Source organism: Triplophysa dalaica, chromosome 13 (genome assembly GCF_015846415.1).
Source record: "Triplophysa dalaica isolate WHDGS20190420 chromosome 13, ASM1584641v1, whole genome shotgun sequence".
Classification (NCBI taxonomy): Eukaryota; Metazoa; Chordata; class Actinopteri; order Cypriniformes; family Nemacheilidae; genus Triplophysa; species Triplophysa dalaica.
In genome coordinates this window covers 2,348,025-2,368,975 of record NC_079554.1, presented here as the reverse complement: position 1 = coordinate 2,368,975, position 20,951 = coordinate 2,348,025, and the positions used below count along the sequence as shown (strand labels likewise).

Here is a 20,951-nt window from a genome sequence, read left to right as displayed (position 1 = left end):
TAACTGAAGATTATGAGATAAATCTGTATTTATATATGTTTAGGTATAATGACAATACAATCAGATTAACAGATTATGCAATGTATGTGATGGATATGAGATTTGAGGACAGAGACACACGTTCTGAAGGGTTCTTCTACTGTCTCATTGCAATGAGACATATAAAGGTCTAGGTAAAGCACAAATTATATAAATATAAACAAAACATTTAAAGCCTTATTGATCAAACAACCTGCTAACTGTGTAGACAAGTGAAACAGCTCATGAAGAGTCGGATGCGTAATTTAAAGCTAAAGTGTGTAATTGATTTGATGTTTAAATACTTTCTTCTATCCGAGCCTATAATGCACAAAGACAACTTGAAAGTTGTAGACACTGTGATTCTGTGGATCTTTCAAAACATTTCTCTGCTTGTTTCTGCATCCTGACCCGTCTAACACATCAAGACTAACAGTCCTAAAAATAAAGGTGCCTTATGATGCTTCAGAAGAACCATTCTTGGCTAAACGTTTCCATAAAGAACATTCAACATCCGAAGAACCTTTTAGCCAATGGCTCTTTGGCGAACCAAAAAGTCACTTAGCTGTTTCAAAGTTACATTTTAGCAATCATGTCTGTTTCTTTCAAATGTTTTTCTATTTCTAAGCTACTATGTACATTATTATTTCCCACAGATGGCAGTAACAGGGTTGAATGTGGGAAAAAAGTCAGGGAGACTGAGAAGAGACAAAAGCACTGAGACGAAAGGAAGAAGAAAAGTGTGGAGTATACAGTACGTAAGTTCACGTCGCTGACGGAGGACGGGGAAAGGTAGGATGCTCCGCGGATGCAGTGGTGGGCATCAAAGCTGCAGCACAGAAAGAGATGAAGGCGAAACAGAGCGGAAATAAGGCCAGTGCAATTGCAGCTGAGCCACGGTGGTCGATTTCCTGCCCAGTGGGAGAGACATGGTGTTAAAAGCGGCATGGCAATTGAGTCCCCGGCGGTTGTCAGGCTGGGAAAACCATGGCAGCCAATGCAACGGCAACAGATGGAGGGAGAAAAGCAATCGGCAGCCCACAAGAGAAAGGCAGCAGTGCTTACAGTCATATGGAGGAAGGCAAATTGTCAGAAGTCTCAAAAGACCATGTTAAAAATGGAGAGCAAGATGGAGAGAAGTGAGGTCCAGGACATGGGGAGCCAAAACTTACGCCCTGAATATTCTTTCCTAATTTTTGTAAAAGTTTGTCTTTACAATTTTAAGTTCATGTCTGGCGATTTCTTTGGTCCATTAAGGGTTACAGATGTGTCAAATACTTTAGACTTGAAATAAATCCTTTTTTTTATTTCTTATGTTATGTTATAATTATTAAAATGGCTGCTGATATAAAGTCTGACCTCATACGCGAGAGTGAAACATTGTCAATTTAACACATTTCCTCATTTTATTCAAGTTCAACTATTGTAGAATAATATCAAATTGATCTTCCTTCCAAACCATAACCATTCTGTTTGCTTGGAAAGACTTTTTTGTTAATTTCCGCATTTAAATGACATTTTAATGATATTTTCAATGTAGTCTCAGAGCTGGGCATGTATGTTTTATATAACACATTTTTTGCACACACACAAACATCAACACACGTCTGATAGACGCTGAACAAAAAGCAGCTGGGGACATTAAACAATGCTGTGTAAACTCCATTAGAGACGAGTCCATTAAACACAGAGATTGCTGTCATTGGATTGCTAACAACAACTGCACTTACGCAGCCTTTCCTGAAAAACAATTGGTAAAACACAGCGCTAATACCAAGGTTTTGGCCTAGATACCAGAAAATTACAGTTTGTTGCAGAACGTTTTACAGCGCACATACAAATCAGGACTTGCAACTGAAGTTACACGATTACAAAAATTGCAAACCCCATGACAAACGATACAGAAAATAAAAAAGCAAATTTTATCTTTCATTTAATATTGGTGGTTAAATCTTTACAACAACTTTCTGAAGCATCTCCTTTTCCTGACCAATGACATGAGCACATGAGGACAGAATTTGCATTTCTAGGTGCTGCTTCTGCAATAAGGTGCTGCATATGAATTTACTCATTCATTTTTATGGCATAAAATAAACTCTTTCAATCAAACACCTTTTCAATCACAACAAATGACGTAACACAACACTGAAATTAAACAGATAATATAAAAACAGCTCTAGTGACAAAGTTAATTTGGTTTTGATAAACGCTATCATTACGCTGATAGAAAATAAAGTCAATATGTTTCAAAGCATTTCTGCACAATGACTGACTCTATGTCTCCATGTGTTCAATGCTTTGTTTTTTTATTCATTTGTAAGTCAATTTAAACAAAAGCATCTACTACTTTATATTTGCAAAATTTGGAAATAATGCTGACGATCAGATTGCGGTGCATGCATGACACAAATGTTTTTCTCGGGGTCGTGCCAAAAAACTACATTGGTGGATCCATTGAGCAAAACCATCCCACAAACCTCGACCGTGTCATATCAAACTAGCCTATCAGAAACACAAGAACTATGTGTATGTGTTTTCTAACGGCATATGAAAAGAGTCTAAGAGGATCTAAAGCTTTAATGCATGAGGCTGGATGAGACAATACTCTTTGATTGCCGAGCTGCTTTGCGTTCCACAGCTGGGCTTTTTTCCTATTGAAATGTACAGAGCCTCTAAACACATTGCTCACCATCTGTTACATCACACACACACACAGATGGGCTAACAATACGCCGTGTCATCATATTCTAGCAGGGTGTAATGACCTATAAGAGTTTTGACAGCAGATAGAGTTTGACCCGTGAGCAGACGTGACCTCGGGGCTCTGTAATCTCCTGTCTCATATCTACAGCTCTATTTGCTTCTTCAGCAAAGTCAAACCACTGAAGACTGAGGTGACGTTGACCTGTGTTTTATCAGTGACTCCGAAAACACTGGTTTGTTTCCCATAAAGAACTACTTTAGCAAAACCATTTGGTTGGAATGAAATGCATTTTATCACTCATTAGTGGAACACAGGATCATTTTTCAAACATTAGTTACGCAGAACAAAGTAATTGAGCAACATCTGTTTTATGTGGTTTCTTATAACTGATACAATACTTCAAAGCAAGATCAAAGCATTTCTGCTTGATAACGTTTTATACGTTTTTGTGAAATCAACCGCTAATTAGAAATCCTTTTCAAATAAATTGGAATATTTCCAGTGTAAGACATTTTACATTGTGATGAAATGCACATTTAAACACCCTTAAAAAAGCAAAATCAAGACAAATTGTTTGTTTCTTGCATGCAATCTATTAAACTTTAATCAAAAAAACAAAATTAAAAGAACGCTTTGTCAATGGGTGAAAAAATAAAATGAATTCATTTTCTTTGAAAACCAGTTTGATTATGTTAAGCAAGAGTAGACTGCTTCTGAAGTTTTCTTCTTCTACAATTTTTTGATTTCAGGTCGGAACACAAGACAAGGATTACCTGTTAGTTTGTTTCGTAGGAATTCTTTTTTTTAGAAAGGCACAGATATATCACTATCGGTCAATGATAACAATATTTCACACGGATGATAGTTTAAAACAGACACTGATCAGAGAAAATACAGTATATCCTGTCAATCAAAAGAGGACAAAAAAAATGAATGTGTGCTCTGTACATAGAAAATGTTAAGGAACGTCACCAGTTTAATGTTCAATATTGATAATCATTAGATGAGTTCCAGGTGAAGTTAATCAAATCACAGAGCACAAATTCACAATACTGTATAGAGTATATGTCCACACATATAGATATACAGAAGCTAAACATAAACTGAACTTTTGTTGAACTGTGTGGTCTGTGGGAGATAAGTTGCTTTTCAACAACAGTTCAACTAGCAATTATTGATATAAAAACAATTAACAGAAAAAACAAGTGTCCTGAGAAACAACACTAAAAAACCTCAGATTGTAACCAAATAACTAACTTTTTTTATTCCTGTTCAGGTCATCTAACATCAAATGTGACATTTCTTTCTTTTCTTTTTCCTTTAAAATAATTATCTGTCTTTGATTCTGGATTTTTTATATTAGACACATTTTTAAAATATACTTTTTAAATGTTACCAAATGTAATAATTTGGCACCAAAGTGTTAAAGCTCCAAATGTCATTTACTGTAGTAACGTCCCTCATTAACAGTGCAAACCATGCAAAGTGTACTAAGCAACTACACGATCAATGCTGTAGTTGTCAGTGTGTGTTTGTGTGTGATCAGAAAAATAAAGGCTGTAACATCAGGTGGCCATCACACAGCACTCAGACCCTTATCTCCTGGTGTAGCATTCCAACACACAGCTATATTTACCTCCCAATCTTAACTACAGTGCTGATCAATTTCCTCCAGTCTGGCCGGCTCTGTGAGCGAGCGCTGCTGGATGGATTGAAGCATGCTCTAATGCCCATGACAGCACGCTTCAAATTACAGAGCAGAGAGAGAAAGAGATCTCTGATTATACAGCAAGTGTTCGGAAATACTTCCTCTAATTCCAATTCGGCTTCATGCCGGGCTCTTTGACTGGGCCTCCCATGGTCATTCTCAAAAACGGTTCATGTCCCTGATCTACGCGTGCATTAACGACCTTTATTAATCGTTGTTACAATTTTTTACAGTATGTGTCCACCCTGTTACCATCATACTGTATATGGTACACTTTTTAAGGAACACTTAAAATACATGTTTTGTTTTTGTTTTAAAATGTTGTGTCTCATAAGGGCACAAAACTATAAAGGTCAACCCTGTTACCATCAGGTGCACTTTTTAAGGAACACTGAAAACACATGTTTTTTTTTTTCTTTTTAAATGTTGTGTCTCATAAGGGAACGATCCTATAAAAGTCAACCCTGTTACCATCAGGTACACTTTTTAAGAAACACTGAAAACACATGTTTTGTTGTTGTTATTTTAAAAAGTTGTGTCTCATAAGGGCGTGATCCTGTTAAGGTCAACCCTGTAACCATAGTATTTTACAGTAATACATTGAACATTTAAAAGTGAATATTTTTAAAACAATCAGCAATACTTGATCTCTCTAGAAAACACATTGTTAGATTCACAACCATTAAAAAAAATGTTTATAACTCAAATGTAAAAGTGTCAACCCTATTCCTTTCTAGAAACTAACGCTAGAATTGATAAATTATTATTTAAACAGAAAACGTTCAAACTTTAATAATTACGAATCTTTAAATGGCACCTAATTCACAGAATGACTCAAATGCCTTGTTTATGTTCCAGGCCCTGTGTGAGCGAAACCTTCAAACAATCAAGTCAGAAAAGAACATGCCAATCCATCATATTTGGGATTGAGGCTGGAACTGGGAACAGTGAAGCTTGTATGGTTATTTGTGGGCACTATGTAGTTCATGTGGCTAAGATTAAGGTTTTCTAGATAAGAAGAAAACATAGACAGGGCCAAACTATCACTCACAACATCTCAGTTACAATGAACTGATGGGAGGAGAGTTTGGGTCACCACTAGAGAAGCGCTGGCCCTTCAGAGCCTCTCTTTTAGAAGAAAACCTACTGCCATGCCATGTAATGAAAATCTGAGATCTGTTTCACACATGTCAATCTTTCTCTCTTTTCTCTCGATTATTCGTCACGACCACTATAGTGTGTGTGTCAGTAAACAGAAAGTACATCAGTATCAAATATTTCTCCCTTCTTATTCTAGTTACCAAAAATGAAAATAATTCAAATCCATTAGACACAACTTGAATATAAACTCAAATAGTGCATATGTCAAATGTTTAATATACGGAGATGACTAAAACTATGACGTTCGCTGGTTACCCTAAATCCCTCAGCATTGCTCTGTCTGAGCTTAAATAGGAGCTGGTTGGCATGTCAAAATGGGACAGCGAATAAAAAATCTGATTGTTTGTGGTACACATAGCAATAGGAACTGAAAAGAAAAGCGTTCTGCAGACAGCACTTTTAATAACAAGGAATTACAGCTGTCAAAATTAACACATTAACACATGCTCTGAATAAGAAACACAGCTAAAAACACTCTTAACACTTTATTGTTGTTGTTGTTGTTTAAAAAGCATTATTGTGATTTATTTAGTTAGTATTTATTCAGTATGCTAGGTGGCACCTACAATAAATCAAGCTCTGAATATCTAACAAATATAAATATTACCCACAAGCAGAGCGCATGTGCAGACGTGAAAAAAAGAGGATCAGAGCTCCACAGCACTCGATTAAGAGCAAAACACATCCACTGTAATTGTACGCATGTGGGATTACGTCAAATTGGTTACGTTTTTTTCTTTCATCTTAAAGCTACTACAGGAACATTTTTTGTTTTTTGCTGAACAAAATCAATAAAAGATCCATGTTCAAAATGTATAATAATAAGAGATACACCGATATATCAGCAATAATCAGAATCGGTCGTTAAAAGCTATTCTTCACACTATGAAGAATGACCAGGCCGATATATCCTGTCAATCAATAGAGGACAGAAAAATGCAATAAAGGTGTGCTCTGTGTAGAAATATTCACGAGTTCACCTGAGCAGATAATGAAGATAGCAGGAGTAGTAAAAGTATGCGTGTTTGGCGTGCTGTCCGGGGAGCAGGTTCCGAGCTCGCCGATTCCATCCGATCCCGGTACGGTCCCGCCCCCCAATAGGGGCGAGTGCGCCGAGCTCGGAAACGGCCGAACCCAGAACTCACCCCCAGGAGTTCTGCTATCGACAAGAGCTCAAGTAGAGGAGCAGGGGAGGTGGTGGGATGTGTAATCCTTTAGAGATGGCTTCAGGTAAGAATCTTTCTCTACTTATGTGCTGGTTCGCTTAAGCTGATAGGTTAGAGTCTATGATTGCTGATTGCGAACCAGCCGGTCTTAATTATATGCTCTGATCTATAGTCATCCATTAACATCATATGTTGAAAAACATCATCAGTTTGATGTTTAATTCCATTCCATTCCATTTTCTACCGCTTATCCGAACTACCTCGGGTCACGGGGAGCCTGTGCCTATCTCAGGAGTCATCGGGCATCAAGGCAGGATACACCCTGGATGGAGTGCCAACCAATCGCAGGGCTTGATGTTTAATGTTAATAGTAATTATATAAATCATTAACATTCATGGCGGCGTTTCCCGATAACGTTGTCTCTTAGCATGCTTTGAAGACTCTAAAGGTATCTTAACAACAGTTATACATTTTCTATGTGTGTTTCCCGAACTATACCTCATGAGGTTACTTTCCTACCTGTCACGTTACCAGGTGCTGTACATGGCGGTGGTGCTGAATTAATGGATATCAATCGCTCGACAATCAATTATACACTCTATACAGAGACTGCTTTATGTGAGATAGCGGCGTTCTTTATAAAATAAGTACGTTAAAAATAGTTGAGGTTGCATTTATTAGGAGTCATAGGATATAAACCAAATTACAAACTAAATCCAAACATGGATTTTATTTAATTATGAAGTGGTACATTTAAAATATCAAGAGGAATAATAAAAACAAGTATGCCATAATTGTGCAGCCCTAAAATTAGGTATTTTGATATTGCAATTAAATGTATTAATTCATGACAAGAACAATAAAAAGTGTGTTTTTCCCTATTTGCTCATTTAATAGCTTGTTAATAGTTTCTTTTCATTATACCTTTTTTTGGGAACCCCTGGTTTATATTATCATAATATATGATGCTTAAGTGTCTTTATTAACTCAATAAAAGTGCAGAACGCGGACAATATAATCAACAGCTGTAGCAGAGAAGACACCTGAATTTAGGGACTGCTCCGTTGAGTTTGTCTCGAGTTAAACCAACAAGATCTAAAAGTTGGTGAGTTTGCTGCCATGGCAGGTTAACTTTTAATTTATAAAAGTATACCTGCAGCATCAATTGTAGCCAGGTTTTCACAGATTAAATGCACATACACTAAATTGCTCTGCGGACGGCACCGTATTAGATTTAGCAAAAATATTCGCTGTATCGCAACTTCCTACCACAATCTTTCTCTTTAAATATACACTTTATGCTTTGGTTGGCAGCTGATGCACCTTTAGATAATATAATTTAAAAGATAACAAGTTCAACCAACAGTGAGACAAATATATTCTTTGCATGAAGACACATCAAAATACTGGTGTATTTAACATTCAAATTTTATTTGTATGGACTTCAATGTAAATAAGACTTTTTTGACAGTGGCCATTAGCGGAGTGAACCATCAACAGTGATAAGGTATAGCTAAGAGCTCTCCAGACCAAGTTTACGATCAAACGACTTACAGAAAGAATACTTAAGGAAGGACGTTTTGGGAAACACATATTAACAATAAGGTACAGTTCAAGATATAACTTAAGAACGACGTAGCTTTACAAGGTTTCGGAAAACGCGTCCCAGAAAGTTAAGAACTATTCAGTTAACCTTTAGAATTAAGTTAATATGAGTTAATATAGCCACCAAACTATTGGTATCGGCAAACGGCAGATAATAATCGGGTATGGGATTGATGGAGAAATTTAGTATCAGTGCATGAGTAATAATAATGATTTATATGTTAGATTAGAAGTGTTGAGTATGATTTGTTTGGTTTAATGTTTCAAACAGAGATGGCATACAGTTTTTGAAATATAGTTTTGAAGACATTCATGCTGTACTTTTGGATGAATATTGCTTTTCTGAGCATTGAGACATTTTTAGATGGAAACACTACAATTGTTGTTTTGTGAAGAGATAGCATCATCGCTTTGAGTCCCACGAAACACATGGACTGAAATAAATCTGTCAAATACATCCTGAGCACTTCTGAATATCCAAAAAGACTTTAGGTTTTGAGGTAGAAGGAACAGAGTCGACTGAGATATGTGACTCCTGCTGCTCTTCATTCAAAATCGGACATTGCACAAAACTAGGAAGACGACATACATAAGAACAAACCTGCAGGTGTTTCAATGTCAACCAAGAAGTCTCCTCGAAATCAGATTAGGGAGGAGAAACAATGCTATGCAGTGCTGGCGTTTTCTGCAGGTGTGTGATTATCAACCGAAAGGATCATTTATCACATTTTACACGCAAATTGTTTGCTAAACAGGATTTTAGTATAATGCACGTTTGTAACTTGTGTCCACAAACTTATGACTCACTGATGTATTTTCTTTGCTTTAAAATAAACATTGGTCAATAATTGTGTATATCTTCATGGGTACTGTTGTGTTTGTGTCACGTCACACATCTGTATCATGAATTGCAGATGTTTAGATTTAAAAAATGAGGTCTTCATAAAAAACAACAAATACACACACTTAATACAAAACCTGAGTGCTGGGTCGGGGGGGCATGGGGCATTGCCCCCCCGGGTTTCTTTTGGCCCCCTCCGAAAATATATAGATGTCTATTAAAATAATACAAAATAAATACTTATTTAAAGATATCTATTGAATAACAACCTGTCAATTTAATCATTGAAAATGTAAAAATGTTGCATTATAATTGCAACACGACTGTAAAAGAAACAATGCATTAAACAAATAAAAGGTTAATTGTAATGAAATATTTAAATAGACTGGCAGCCCTACAATGAACAGACTGTTCTCAATATACAACGCAGCTTTTGCTTTACCATACCTGCTGTGTACAGGCTTTGCTATAGAGTTATTTTCCCAGCATCCCTAGCGACAGCAGGCTGTAATAGTGGGTTTGAGGTAGTAATGCATTTAAGAATGTCAGATGAATGGACATTTGCAGAGGAATAAACTCAGAATAAGAAGCGATCGATTAGCATGTCGTGGTAAATAACAGCTGTGTTGATGTAATGAATGCAGCTCTCTATCTGAGATCGCAAAGAAGGAATTCTGGAAGAAGGGCCATTGACGTTCCATTAAATCAAGTTACACTTAAATAAATGCCAGGACTCAAAAACGTCGTTGGAATGAGTGAGAGATATAAACGAAAATTACCGCCTGCACTAAATGCTTACCAAGCTGGAAGGGGGTACGTTATATATTACATTTATAAATCAGAGGTTTATGGGAAATTATAAATTATTTGGACACGGTTATTAATTTATGTTATCCTAAAGGAGACCAAACGCTGATCAAATTGCTCTTAGGAGCTTTGCTGTGCACGGAAGGATGAGAAAATCCCAGCCACCCAGCCACCCATTTCCAGCCACACATTTCTCTTCCAGTTTGAGACAGACCTGTTGATGGAGGACAGACTTAGAAGAGCTCATGAATTTTAGATTTCTGCTCAATGTTGTGAGATGTTTATTTCGAGTGTAACTGTTATGAGGCGCATCCCAGCAGATGTTCAGATGGCCCTGCTGGGTATTAAAGAAATACTTCACCCAAAAATTCATTTTAATCCGTATTGGAGTCAACTGATGGAGCCAGTTCGAAATGTTAAAATGTGCACTACATGACAACCCTCATCAAAAATGTTCCAAACATACTAAACCTCCACAAAATAATAATCATGAAATGATGATGAAAAGAGAGTCAAATTAACAAGAAACACAGAACAAAGAACAGAGAAAATGAACCTGACCGTCACCCTGCCCCGCATCATAATAATATATCATCCATCATATAAATAAAATATATATAGTGATAAAGCCCTGGAGACTTTCTTGTTTGATTCATGTGACGTCTGGTTGTGTGAAAAATGGTGCATGTGTGTAGCGCTGGTGTTGTTTTTTTGAACAAGTAAATGGATGTAAATTGACGGAGCTGAGCAGAGTAAAGTTTTATTAATGATGATGTCACTTTCCATTAACTGTGTAGAGGAAATGATTGAAATGAAACCTGTTCATTTACTGCTTCTGTGTTGCTGTTGATATTATTAAAGGATTTTTTTTATTCAATTATTGAACATAAAAAAAACCTTTCTTTCCCCTAAGGGTGAGAATGACTGTCAAAACATCTCAATTTCACTTATAAAATACTTTCTGGATACCCTATTAGGTTGTGTAATGCTTTTACGTTTTTTTTATATCTTGTCCTCATCAGCGAGTGGTTTAGAGCAGTGACCTTTTCCTCACTACATGATTTACAGAGCGGTGAGTTTTATCTGGTTTGCACATATTTTGTTCTAATATTACACCTCTTATAATAACTTCTGATGATTGATGGATGCTAGAACAAAGAATACTGGTACCAACTCAATTGACTATATTCAAAATATCTACTAATGCAATATTAAAATATTGAATGATCAAATTTGCTAAATACTAATAAAAAGCCCCAAAAGAAGATTCACAGACAGGGCTGCCACGGTATCAAACTTACACTTCACAGTTATCACGAGCGGACAGGGAAGCAAAATCGGCCCTGGATTATTCGGCCCACATTGGCCCTTCTTCATTTTTGTCAACGGGGGGGTTTGGTGGCATCGGCCCACCACTATTTCTTTCTACGGGGGGTGTTGTATTTTTTAGCGACTCATTTGCGTCCATTCCGGCCCAATAAGTTAGTGGCCAACCGGGAAAAGTTCCGGTACTCCAGATGGCCAGTCCGCCCCTGGTCACGGCCGTCGGTGGGCCTGAAAGCATTTGCTGTTAAAGACATTTTTCTTGATCTGCTTAATTTTTTTATTTTTTAGCCAACAAATCACAATTTAAAATCAGGTGTAAGGATTAGACAGATTTTGTAACCATTGTGGCTCTTAAGGCAAAACTTCCAACAGTTGTTAAATTATTTACGATATATCATGTGTGTAGAATTAACATGATATCGATAATCATGTGTGGTTTTGATGATCATATTACAGTTATTGACGGTACCGGTATATTGTGCACCCCATTCACAGAGATGATTTATTATTCCTGTGTACACTGAAAGCTTCTGTCATCTAAACCCCATTCACACAGCCCGCTGATCCCCGAAAATTGCCCCAAAATTGCCGGACTGCCTTCTGTATGAATGCAAACGCATCCCGGATAGATCCGAAAAATGTTTCCGGAAAGGGGACCTAGTAGCGTTAACGGGATCAGTCCCGGAAAGCCCTGTGTGAAGGAAAGGCAGGAGCAATGCCGTAAGGGGTGTGACGTAGCGCTAACGCACGTGTCATTCCAATGATGTAGCTAGCGGACAACTGTTTGAGCGGGTGGTTTAAAACCCAGAAAGCACTTCGATATACAAAGTTTGCATATCAACATCTATCGTCCGATCAGCTGCCATGTTGTTCAACACAATGTAAACAGTTCCGCTGTTGTAGCACGTCACTACCGCTTTCTTTTCTGACGCGCATATTATACATCACGTCAAGATCGTGTCACGTGTCTTTAAGAGATCTTTATAAGATGTGTGTGAACGCACACACAGATTCCAGAAAGTCACGGGCAGTGTGAATGATCCAATTACAGAACACATTTTCCGTGTATTTTCCAGGATCTCTGTGTGAAAAGGGCTCACGACAAATTCTTGTGTGTCTTATAATATTAATAAGACTTGTAAACAAGAGTAAATGAAGTGACATTGACACAACATCTGAGCAAATACAGAAGCACACATATGGCAGGAAAAACCATAAAATACACTACAGCTGCATTATCCCACATGGGCGTCTTTAATATGTCATTAACTTCTGTGTAATGTGGTATAAAACAGCCTCCTGTCAGAAACTCTCATGTAATCAGTTTGTGTTAGAACGGAAGGCTCGGGCGGTTAGTCAATGAAATGACGGTGTGCACATGGATGAAAATTGTGTCATCATTTACTCACCTTCAAGTTGTTTCATACCTCTGTATGTATCATTGTAGTGCGGAACACAAAGAAACATATTTGGAAGAATGTTTGTAACCAAACAAATCTGGGGCACTGTATATTTCCATAGTAGGGAAAAAGTACCATGATTGTCAATAGTGCCACAGGTCTGTTATTTTGTGTTTAACAGAACAAAGATTTTTATAGTCTTGGAAAACCTTGAGGGTGAGTTAATGATGACACAATATTCATTTTTTGGTGACTATCCTTTTAAGAGTGCCGAGACAGATATCTAATAAAATATTTTGACATTTAGAACCCATCGCACACACCGGGCACATGGATAAACCACTTTAAAAATGGCTTGAGAATGTAAAATGTGGACGGTTTGTAACCTATTTGTGTTAATAAAATAGTTTCAAGAAGAATTTCCGTGTAGAAATGACTGTTCTCCATACGTCTGTGGCCCTCAGCAGCAGACGGAGTCTCATTAGGCAGTATGGAGGACAGATTCTCCTGTTAGCAGACAAACTGCAGTTAAACTAGCTCCGTCTCAGCTGGTGGGCCCTTCACTGACATTTCACAACACGCCACACTATCTTTCTTTCTCCGGCCGCATCACTTTCTTCAGTTTCCTTCATATATCTCCCTTTTTCCTTCAGTCTCCCACAGTGCAGTCTCTATGTGGACAAAGTTCTCCTGCTGGAAACACAATCCATCCTTCAGAGTACAGCTCTCTGAGCCGCTTCGGCGTGTTATATTGTTATCCAACAACTTCTCACTTGCAGGGAGTCCAATATTGCCGCTCACGCAGGAGTCCTCGACGTTACTATCATTATTTTATGGGCAGACACTTGGATCTAAAGTGATCTTTGGTACATTCAGGGTATATTTTGTCTCATCGTATGTTTTCGACATTGGGAATTGAACCCACGGCCTTGGCATTGCTAGTGTCAATCCTGTTGCCAGACATTTTGTTAGCTAAACGGAATTGTGTTGTATTCTGCAAAGCATTATGCGTTGTGTAGGGATGCACAATTAAACGTGATATCGATAATCGTGGCTGAGCGTCTAGATGATAGAGCGAAATATAGAATAGTGTTGCAGATGTTCAACAGTGGCGGATTATAACATGTACTCATTGGCTTTAAAATGTAAAGAATACGTGAAACCCAAAATAAAACAAGTTCTAAACTGACCGTGATTTAAGTGTCTAAAAACTTTTCATGTTTGCCCACCTAATAGCAACATAGGGAACACGTTAAGTTATTTCATGTATTAGCGCATATACTTTAGACTTATTTAGCACTTAGCCAACGATCAGAGATTAAACGTAAAGAAAACTGTTTGGCGTTGCTGTTTCTACAGTTTTCATATAAGTGCATTTTATAAACAGTGAGAAGGTTCATGTTGTGTCAGGTGTGTAAAGTAGTTGCATTTGCATTAGCCACTGTGAGTACATCTAAGCATCTAAATATGTAAACACACTTTCTCTTTACTATTCACGCTTGGTTTCGTTATCTGGTATGTGTGGATGTCAGACCACTTAACAATAACTGTGTTAACACTCGCTAGTGTTAGTAAAGAGGCCAGGGCAATCTTTCTGCCTCCACCTATGCTCCGCCCACAATAACACGTCACAATGTTTACAAACAAAAAAGGGGCTTATAACAATAGCAAATAAAAAGTAATAAAAGTCACGAGAGAAAGCAGACACGTTAAAAAAATCGAAGACTGTCAAGTATCAGAGCTCACACGCATCTACTCGCTGTCGCAGGTGTTTTTATCGTCAAGGTCAAGTTCACCTGTTAAGGTCGGCATGAAACTTAAGCAGCAATTGTCTCCTGTTCCATATAGCCAAGTTTTTCAGAGTAAAACGGTTTCTGAAATGAGAGAAAATGTAAAAGTGAGAGTTGTCAATTTTAATTTCACGGTGACTTTAAATTTAACAGGATCTCAAATATACTTCTGGATGATTTGTGGCGTGACTGGGTGTCCCTTATTTTGCTACACAGAAAGTGGCAATCCAAAGCCCCTGTGTCCACCGAGGCGCTTTTACTGTAAAGGGCAGGAGCTCGGCTGAAAACGCCGCGGCAGACGTTGGGTTCTGCCCAAGTTGAGCATCTTTGGACTCCCGGTCAAACCCCGGTGCTGAGCGCGGAAAAAAACACCAGCTATTAAAGAAGACGCCGTCTACCGGCAAAAACGTCTCACAGCCCCTTAGTGCCATAAAACTTTTACAAAACTAATCTTAGACTATACTGATGATTTTACTGGCTTGAAGGTGTTAGAAAAAGTACTGTAGTAGTGATATTATTTTAGGTTGTCATTTTTATTTTTGAACTCAGCTCATTGAACACAGGAGGTAAATGAAGATCTGCTCTGCTGAAGTTCGCCGTCTTTTCAGGGTCTTTTCTTCCATGTGTGTTGAAGTAAAAAAAAAAAAAAGTTTGAACTTATTCTAGTCATGATAATGATTCAATTTGAATTGCCTTCACTTCCGTGTATGAACAACAAATTGCATCTTTAGCATCTATGTTGTGATGTCCAGGACAACAATATTTGAAACTTTTTGAAAACGTGTTTTCGCAGAACTACAATACGTCTGACTCCTGTCAAGTTTAGATAGTTTTTAAAGCATTCAATAATGCACAGCATGGATCTTTCTGAATGTCACGCAGCTGTGTTTATTGAAGGGGGGACTCATTTTAAGGGTCTAACTTAGATTTGTGATCACTTCCCTTCCGTGTGATTTTGAAGCTTTAAAACAACACATCACGTTAATCACACAACCTAATTAAAAACCAGCGGGCTTCTTGTTCTGTCTCTCTCTCGCCCTTTGTGTCTTTCTCTTTTTTCTCCGGTGTGATGGATTTGTAGGAAGCACCCAGTCGTGAGCAGTTGTAATTTAGAGTCTATCAATACATCTTATCAGTGGGGTCTCCGCTTCCTTTTCTTTCTACACAGTGTCTTAAATCTAACATTCTGGGTACATTCTGGCCTCCTGGGAACTTTGGGGGTCCCTTATGGGAACCAAGACTACATGGTGATGCATCATGAGAGAAATGGCACTGCTGATGGAGACGGTGATGTTATTAAACCCAATATTTTGTATTTTGCATGTTCTGTTTTGAAATATCTAGTGTGTTGCGTACGGCGGTGGGGGCGAGCGCAGACTGAACTCAGACATCATAGCTCGCTGGATAATGAAAGACAATCAATGTGAAGTCTCCATCCAGACTCATCTATGAATAAAGAGGCTGCTCCTTTTCATTTCTGCAAGCGCTCGCTGTGTGTAATTGTTTGTGTGAGTGTCAGCGTGCGCTGGCGTGTGTGTGTGTGTGTCAGACCAGAATCAGTACGGGATGTTATCGGGCTCCGCCTGTAATCATCTCTGGGCTCAGCAGGAGTGCGTGTGTGTGTGTGTGTTTGGTATTCTCTGTGACTCTAAGCTCCTGCTTTATTCAATTGAGGACCAATTATTGACTCTTCTGCTTCTTTGAAATCCTCCTCAATTCATTTGAAGTATGAGAGTCTGCCAGGCAGGACCTCTAACCTTATCTGCCTTCAGTCCAGAGAATGCGAGCGGCTGGAACAACAGAATTTTTCTTCTCTTCTCAAAACATTCTGTACTCGATCCCCTCCAACTACACTCCAGATTTTACATTTCACATCATTGGCTTAGAAGTGAAAAACCCACTTTTCAGTTTCATTTTTTTAGTAGAGATTACAGAATGAAGTTATGATTGTGATGAAGATAAGATATGAATGTGTCACCCTTCTTTTGGCATTCCACAACCTCTCCAGACTTGCACTTGTGTTCACCCTCTTCACCAACAAATGAATATTAAACGTTTTTAACATTGTTGTTCAAATAATACTTCATAAATTGCATCAGCATTTTGACCGCTAATATAATAACCGATTTGGAAGCACAGATGCTCTGACTCTCTCCATCACAAACACTCACAAATAACTAAAAGAATTTACACAAATGACCAGTTCATGCCTGGTAAGGAGAGCTCAATTCTTTACTTTATAAAACTGAATTAGTTTATCTATCAGTTCCAGTCGTGTAAACACCGCATTTTCGTCTTGTTTTCTAGTACAAGTATCTAAAAATTGTTTAAGATACATTTACTCGACAAGGAAGTTGAACAAAGATTTGTTTTTTATAAAAGTTAAATAACTTTAGGTTTAAAGCAGCAAAAGAAATCTGCCAAATGGTGTAAATAGAAAAAAGTTTCTATTCTATTCTATTTCTAAAAAAACGTTTATTTTGAAGTTCCTAATTTAAGTTCAATTTTCTTACCGCACCTTTGTAAGAAATTTAGCTGTGCAGTTTTCCATGTGATGTGTTCAAAATATGTAGAGCACACTCTCAGAGGCCTCGTTTTTGCAGTTGTATGGGCATTGCATGAAACCTTCATTATCTGTACAAATACCTCTGTTATTACAAGGTAATTACTATGTAACAACTATATTACAACCATTTAATAGACATATTAGCTGAGGAAAAAGCAAAACACAATGTTTTCCTTGTAAGTTATTCATGAAAAAAGGTGGAGCACACGTTATATAAAATTATACATTTTCCTGGCTCTTTAATGCAATGTATGTATACTTAAACGAAAAGTAGGATTTTGTTGTTTATAGAGCTGAATCCACCTGTGGCACACATTCTTTAATAAGAATGTAGCCGATTGCTTTTTATACACATCATATTCAAGAGAATGAAATACTCAAAATAGTTCAGCTCCGGCTAGAACTGCATGTACACCCACTGCTGATGTTTTACTGGTCACAAACAGATGAAGATTGGCTTTGTTTGCGGCTAGGAGACCTCTAGAGTCCTTTACAACAGTCATTTTTTCCTGAGCAAGACAAACTCAACACCGCTTCCATTTATAGCCATATTCCCATGATAACTACCCAAACACTACAGTCTGGAGTGCACAGCAAGCAACAGTCTAAATCACTCTGACATCAAAAAAACACCGCCGTTGTGCTTGCTTCGACTCTGTGGCGTTTCCCTAAGTTAACCTTGAAACAACCTAATATGAATGGATGCAAAATACGAAACATGCGAAGCCAAATCGCACCTCAAAGCACATTTCACAACTATAGGTAAAATCCAATGGTAATCCGAAACAAACTGATCATCCTTTTTTAAAATCAAGACAGCTGGACTTACTTTGTGTATTCCTCATTGTCTCGGTCGCACCTTGCATCCTTATGCTTCTCCCAGTCTTTTCCGTGTTTGCAGGTAGTCGATAAAACGATATCATCCCTGTTATGTATATGATACAAAGCATTTCTGGTTTCAGAACCTATACCGGTCAGATACCTCTTCCCTTTGAAGACCAGCAAGTATTTCCGTAAGGGAGGGACATTATTAAGCGTCAGATAACCTTTATCTCCTCCTTTCTGAGGATGGTCTTTGGAGAACAGAGGGAGGGACACGTCAAAGTGCGGCCTGAAGTTGTCCGTGTCCGCGCTGGCCTTGGCCAACATGGCTTGGCCGATATCAAAGCCCAGCTCCTCCGTGTAATCGGGCCACGTTCCGGAGTACAGGTTAAAAATGAGATGGTTCCTCCCCTCGTACCACAGAGCGAGGCTTTGAATCCTGGCTCGGACGTTCTGGACGTACTGAGAGGACAGCTGGTCCCTGTCTAAAGTGTCTATGCTCAGCACAAACAGGCATGCCTCATTAGGGTCTGTCGTGTAGAAGCGCGACTCCTCGATGGCCGCCAGAATCTTCTGGTAGCTTTCCGAGGGCGCTTCGCTTTTCTGCGGGGGGTAGACGTAGATTTTAAAGCCCCGCTCGCAGCGCCGGAAGTCAAAGCAGGTCTCCATGCGACAGCGTCGGCTTTTGTAGATGTTCTTCTGGATTTCTCGCCTCTCACGTGGAGACGTGTGCTGATGAAGGAGCAGGGGCCCGTCCTCCTCCTGCTCGGCCTCGCCCAGGTACGTCTGCCGGGGAGGCTCCACCGATTCCGGCCAGTGAGGTGTCCGGGGTTGGATCCCAGGAACGTGGGAGACCCTGTAAAGCTCGGCACTCTCCTGGTTCTGGAACTCACCCATCTGGATGCCCCACAGGTAAGCTAGTAGCAGGGTACAGGCCCCCATGGATACCAGAAGGTATCGCTTCTTTGCCTGCATGTGGGCGGCGAGAAGCGGGACAGGAGAAGAAGGATGCGAGGAGGGTTGACACTAAACCCACTGGACCAGCGCAGAGGATCAGCTCTCATACCAGTACTGGCATTCTGAATCTACACAGACACACAGACATATCAGCTGTACAAAGGCTAATACTAGATTTATTGCCAATGGCAAATCCAGCCTGAGGTCACTGTAATCTGATTTAAAACGGGAAATACACACAAGGATTGAGGGTTTAAAGAATTCTTAACAAAAGAACACTGACATAAAAATATAAAATTGTGTTTTTATGACACTTCTATACAGCCTTTAAACTAGTGCTTAAAGGAAATATATTTAGTCTCGTTATAGCTTGTACTAATTTCCTGACAATATTTAAATAAGAATATTCATAGATTTTGTTTTGTTTGTTTGTTAACTTAAATTGTTCACATAGATGAGAGACAGAGAGATGCTTTACCTTGGTCACCTGTTGACGCGTCAGTCATCCGGAGCTTCAGTGATTCTCAACTCTTATCATATAAATCAAGTCAGCTCGGCGCATTTTTCGCTTTTGTGTAGAAGTATTTGTGTGCCATTCTTTGCATTTCAAACGCAAAGACTTTGATGCTGTATGCCAATGTTTCTGATTCTAAAGCTGTAAGTAAAAGTAGCAGAAACACATGTGTTGTCCATCTCCATTACCCTGATATACCAGAGGATTATTGTATATTTCTAACTGTGATATAAATAACTTCATGTCGTTTCTGCAGAGACACAACTTTTTAAAAATCCACTCCAATCACATTCTGCGCTAATGCACGTGTAGTCCGGGCGCATCGTTGAATCACAGTCCACCGATATTGCGCATCTCCACGTATTTCCACAGTTGAACAGCAGTGCGCTATTTACTCATTCCTTTAAAACCAAAAGCCTGTTTATTGCATCGAAACCGTTCGGCATGTTCTCTCTTTGCCAGTCTGCAAGTGTTAGATTAAAATCCGTTTCGACATCATCTGCGCTCAACTTGCGTTTGCAACTCTCCAAGACCAACGTCGTGAAACTTCTCCTCGCGCCCCTCATTGTCTCATTCAAAAATTTCAACAACAAACCCCCCCACAGATAATCCACCTGAACTTCAGGTTCATAAGTCATAAAAGACATCCACAAGTCATATCCTCTCACCCAAACTGGTTTGACGTGAAGTTTGTCGATCACTTTCTGATCCACCAAGCCGATGCTCGCAACGTTTTAATACCCATCCCAGACAAGTGCAAGCACCAAACCCTAATAAACACCCCAGTTTCTCCTGCACGACATGACAACCCTCACTTTTAATTCTCCTACATATAAAACAGCGAATTATCTCATTCCTTCGGTTCCCCCTCCGTGAAAGGCACTTGCCACGAAACTTAACGGTGTTGCCAACTGAACGTCATGCAGCTCGCGTCACATCTTTACAGAAATGACCCTGAGAAAACACCCACTCCCTCTATCCCATGCGTCTATAAATGATACACGTCCGCGTCTTCGCCTTCAGCATCCACAGGCGTGCAGAATGATGGAGAGATGCAGAACAGAGTTAGGGATCCGCTCGGCATCTCTGCGCCTCTTGTCTCTGTTATGGCGAAGGATGCGCTCACAGGGTGCGCTCTGGAGGAGAGAGATGGTACGAAACGATGTTCCCATCAATGTTTACACTACACACGCTATATTCCATCATTTAATTCAGTATTGTGCTTTTTTCACATTTCATCATACACACTTATGTACTGAACTACTTTAAAGTGTGACCCATTCTCCGCTCGAGGAAATGACATTAATCTCATTCATGACACTTAATGGAAAGATGGTCTGCCGTTAAATCATTACATAAATGATGTGTTTACAAAGATGTTTGCATATTTTGTTATAAAACAGCGTTAGCTATTCATCTAAATTTTTCTTATGATAAACTATCGAGTCCACTGGAGTTTCTTCCCTGCCATTGGTTTTGTGCAATTGCCACACAAACAGCTAAAGCAACGTTTGCTGTATGTCACATGATGTGAAATTTACACACAAAAGACTAAATAGGTGTGT

General features: G+C 38.9%; 1 protein-coding gene across 1 annotated transcript in view; it reads right to left on the bottom strand.

Annotated features, from left to right (window-relative positions):
- Nucleotides 1–20,445, bottom strand: part of LOC130434877 (exostosin-1) — a 171,473-nt gene extending 151,028 nt beyond the window's left edge. Inside the window, exons 1-2 of the mRNA XM_056765249.1 lie at nucleotides 19,351–20,445; nucleotides 17,923–19,000 (exon numbers count right to left, since the gene is read on the bottom strand). Coding sequence (XP_056621227.1) covers nucleotides 17,923–18,890 — 968 coding nt within the window. The 5' untranslated portion in view covers nucleotides 18,891–19,000; nucleotides 19,351–20,445. The remainder of the gene's footprint in view (nucleotides 1–17,922; nucleotides 19,001–19,350) is intronic.
- Between the last annotated feature and the right edge of the window lie 506 nt (nucleotides 20,446–20,951).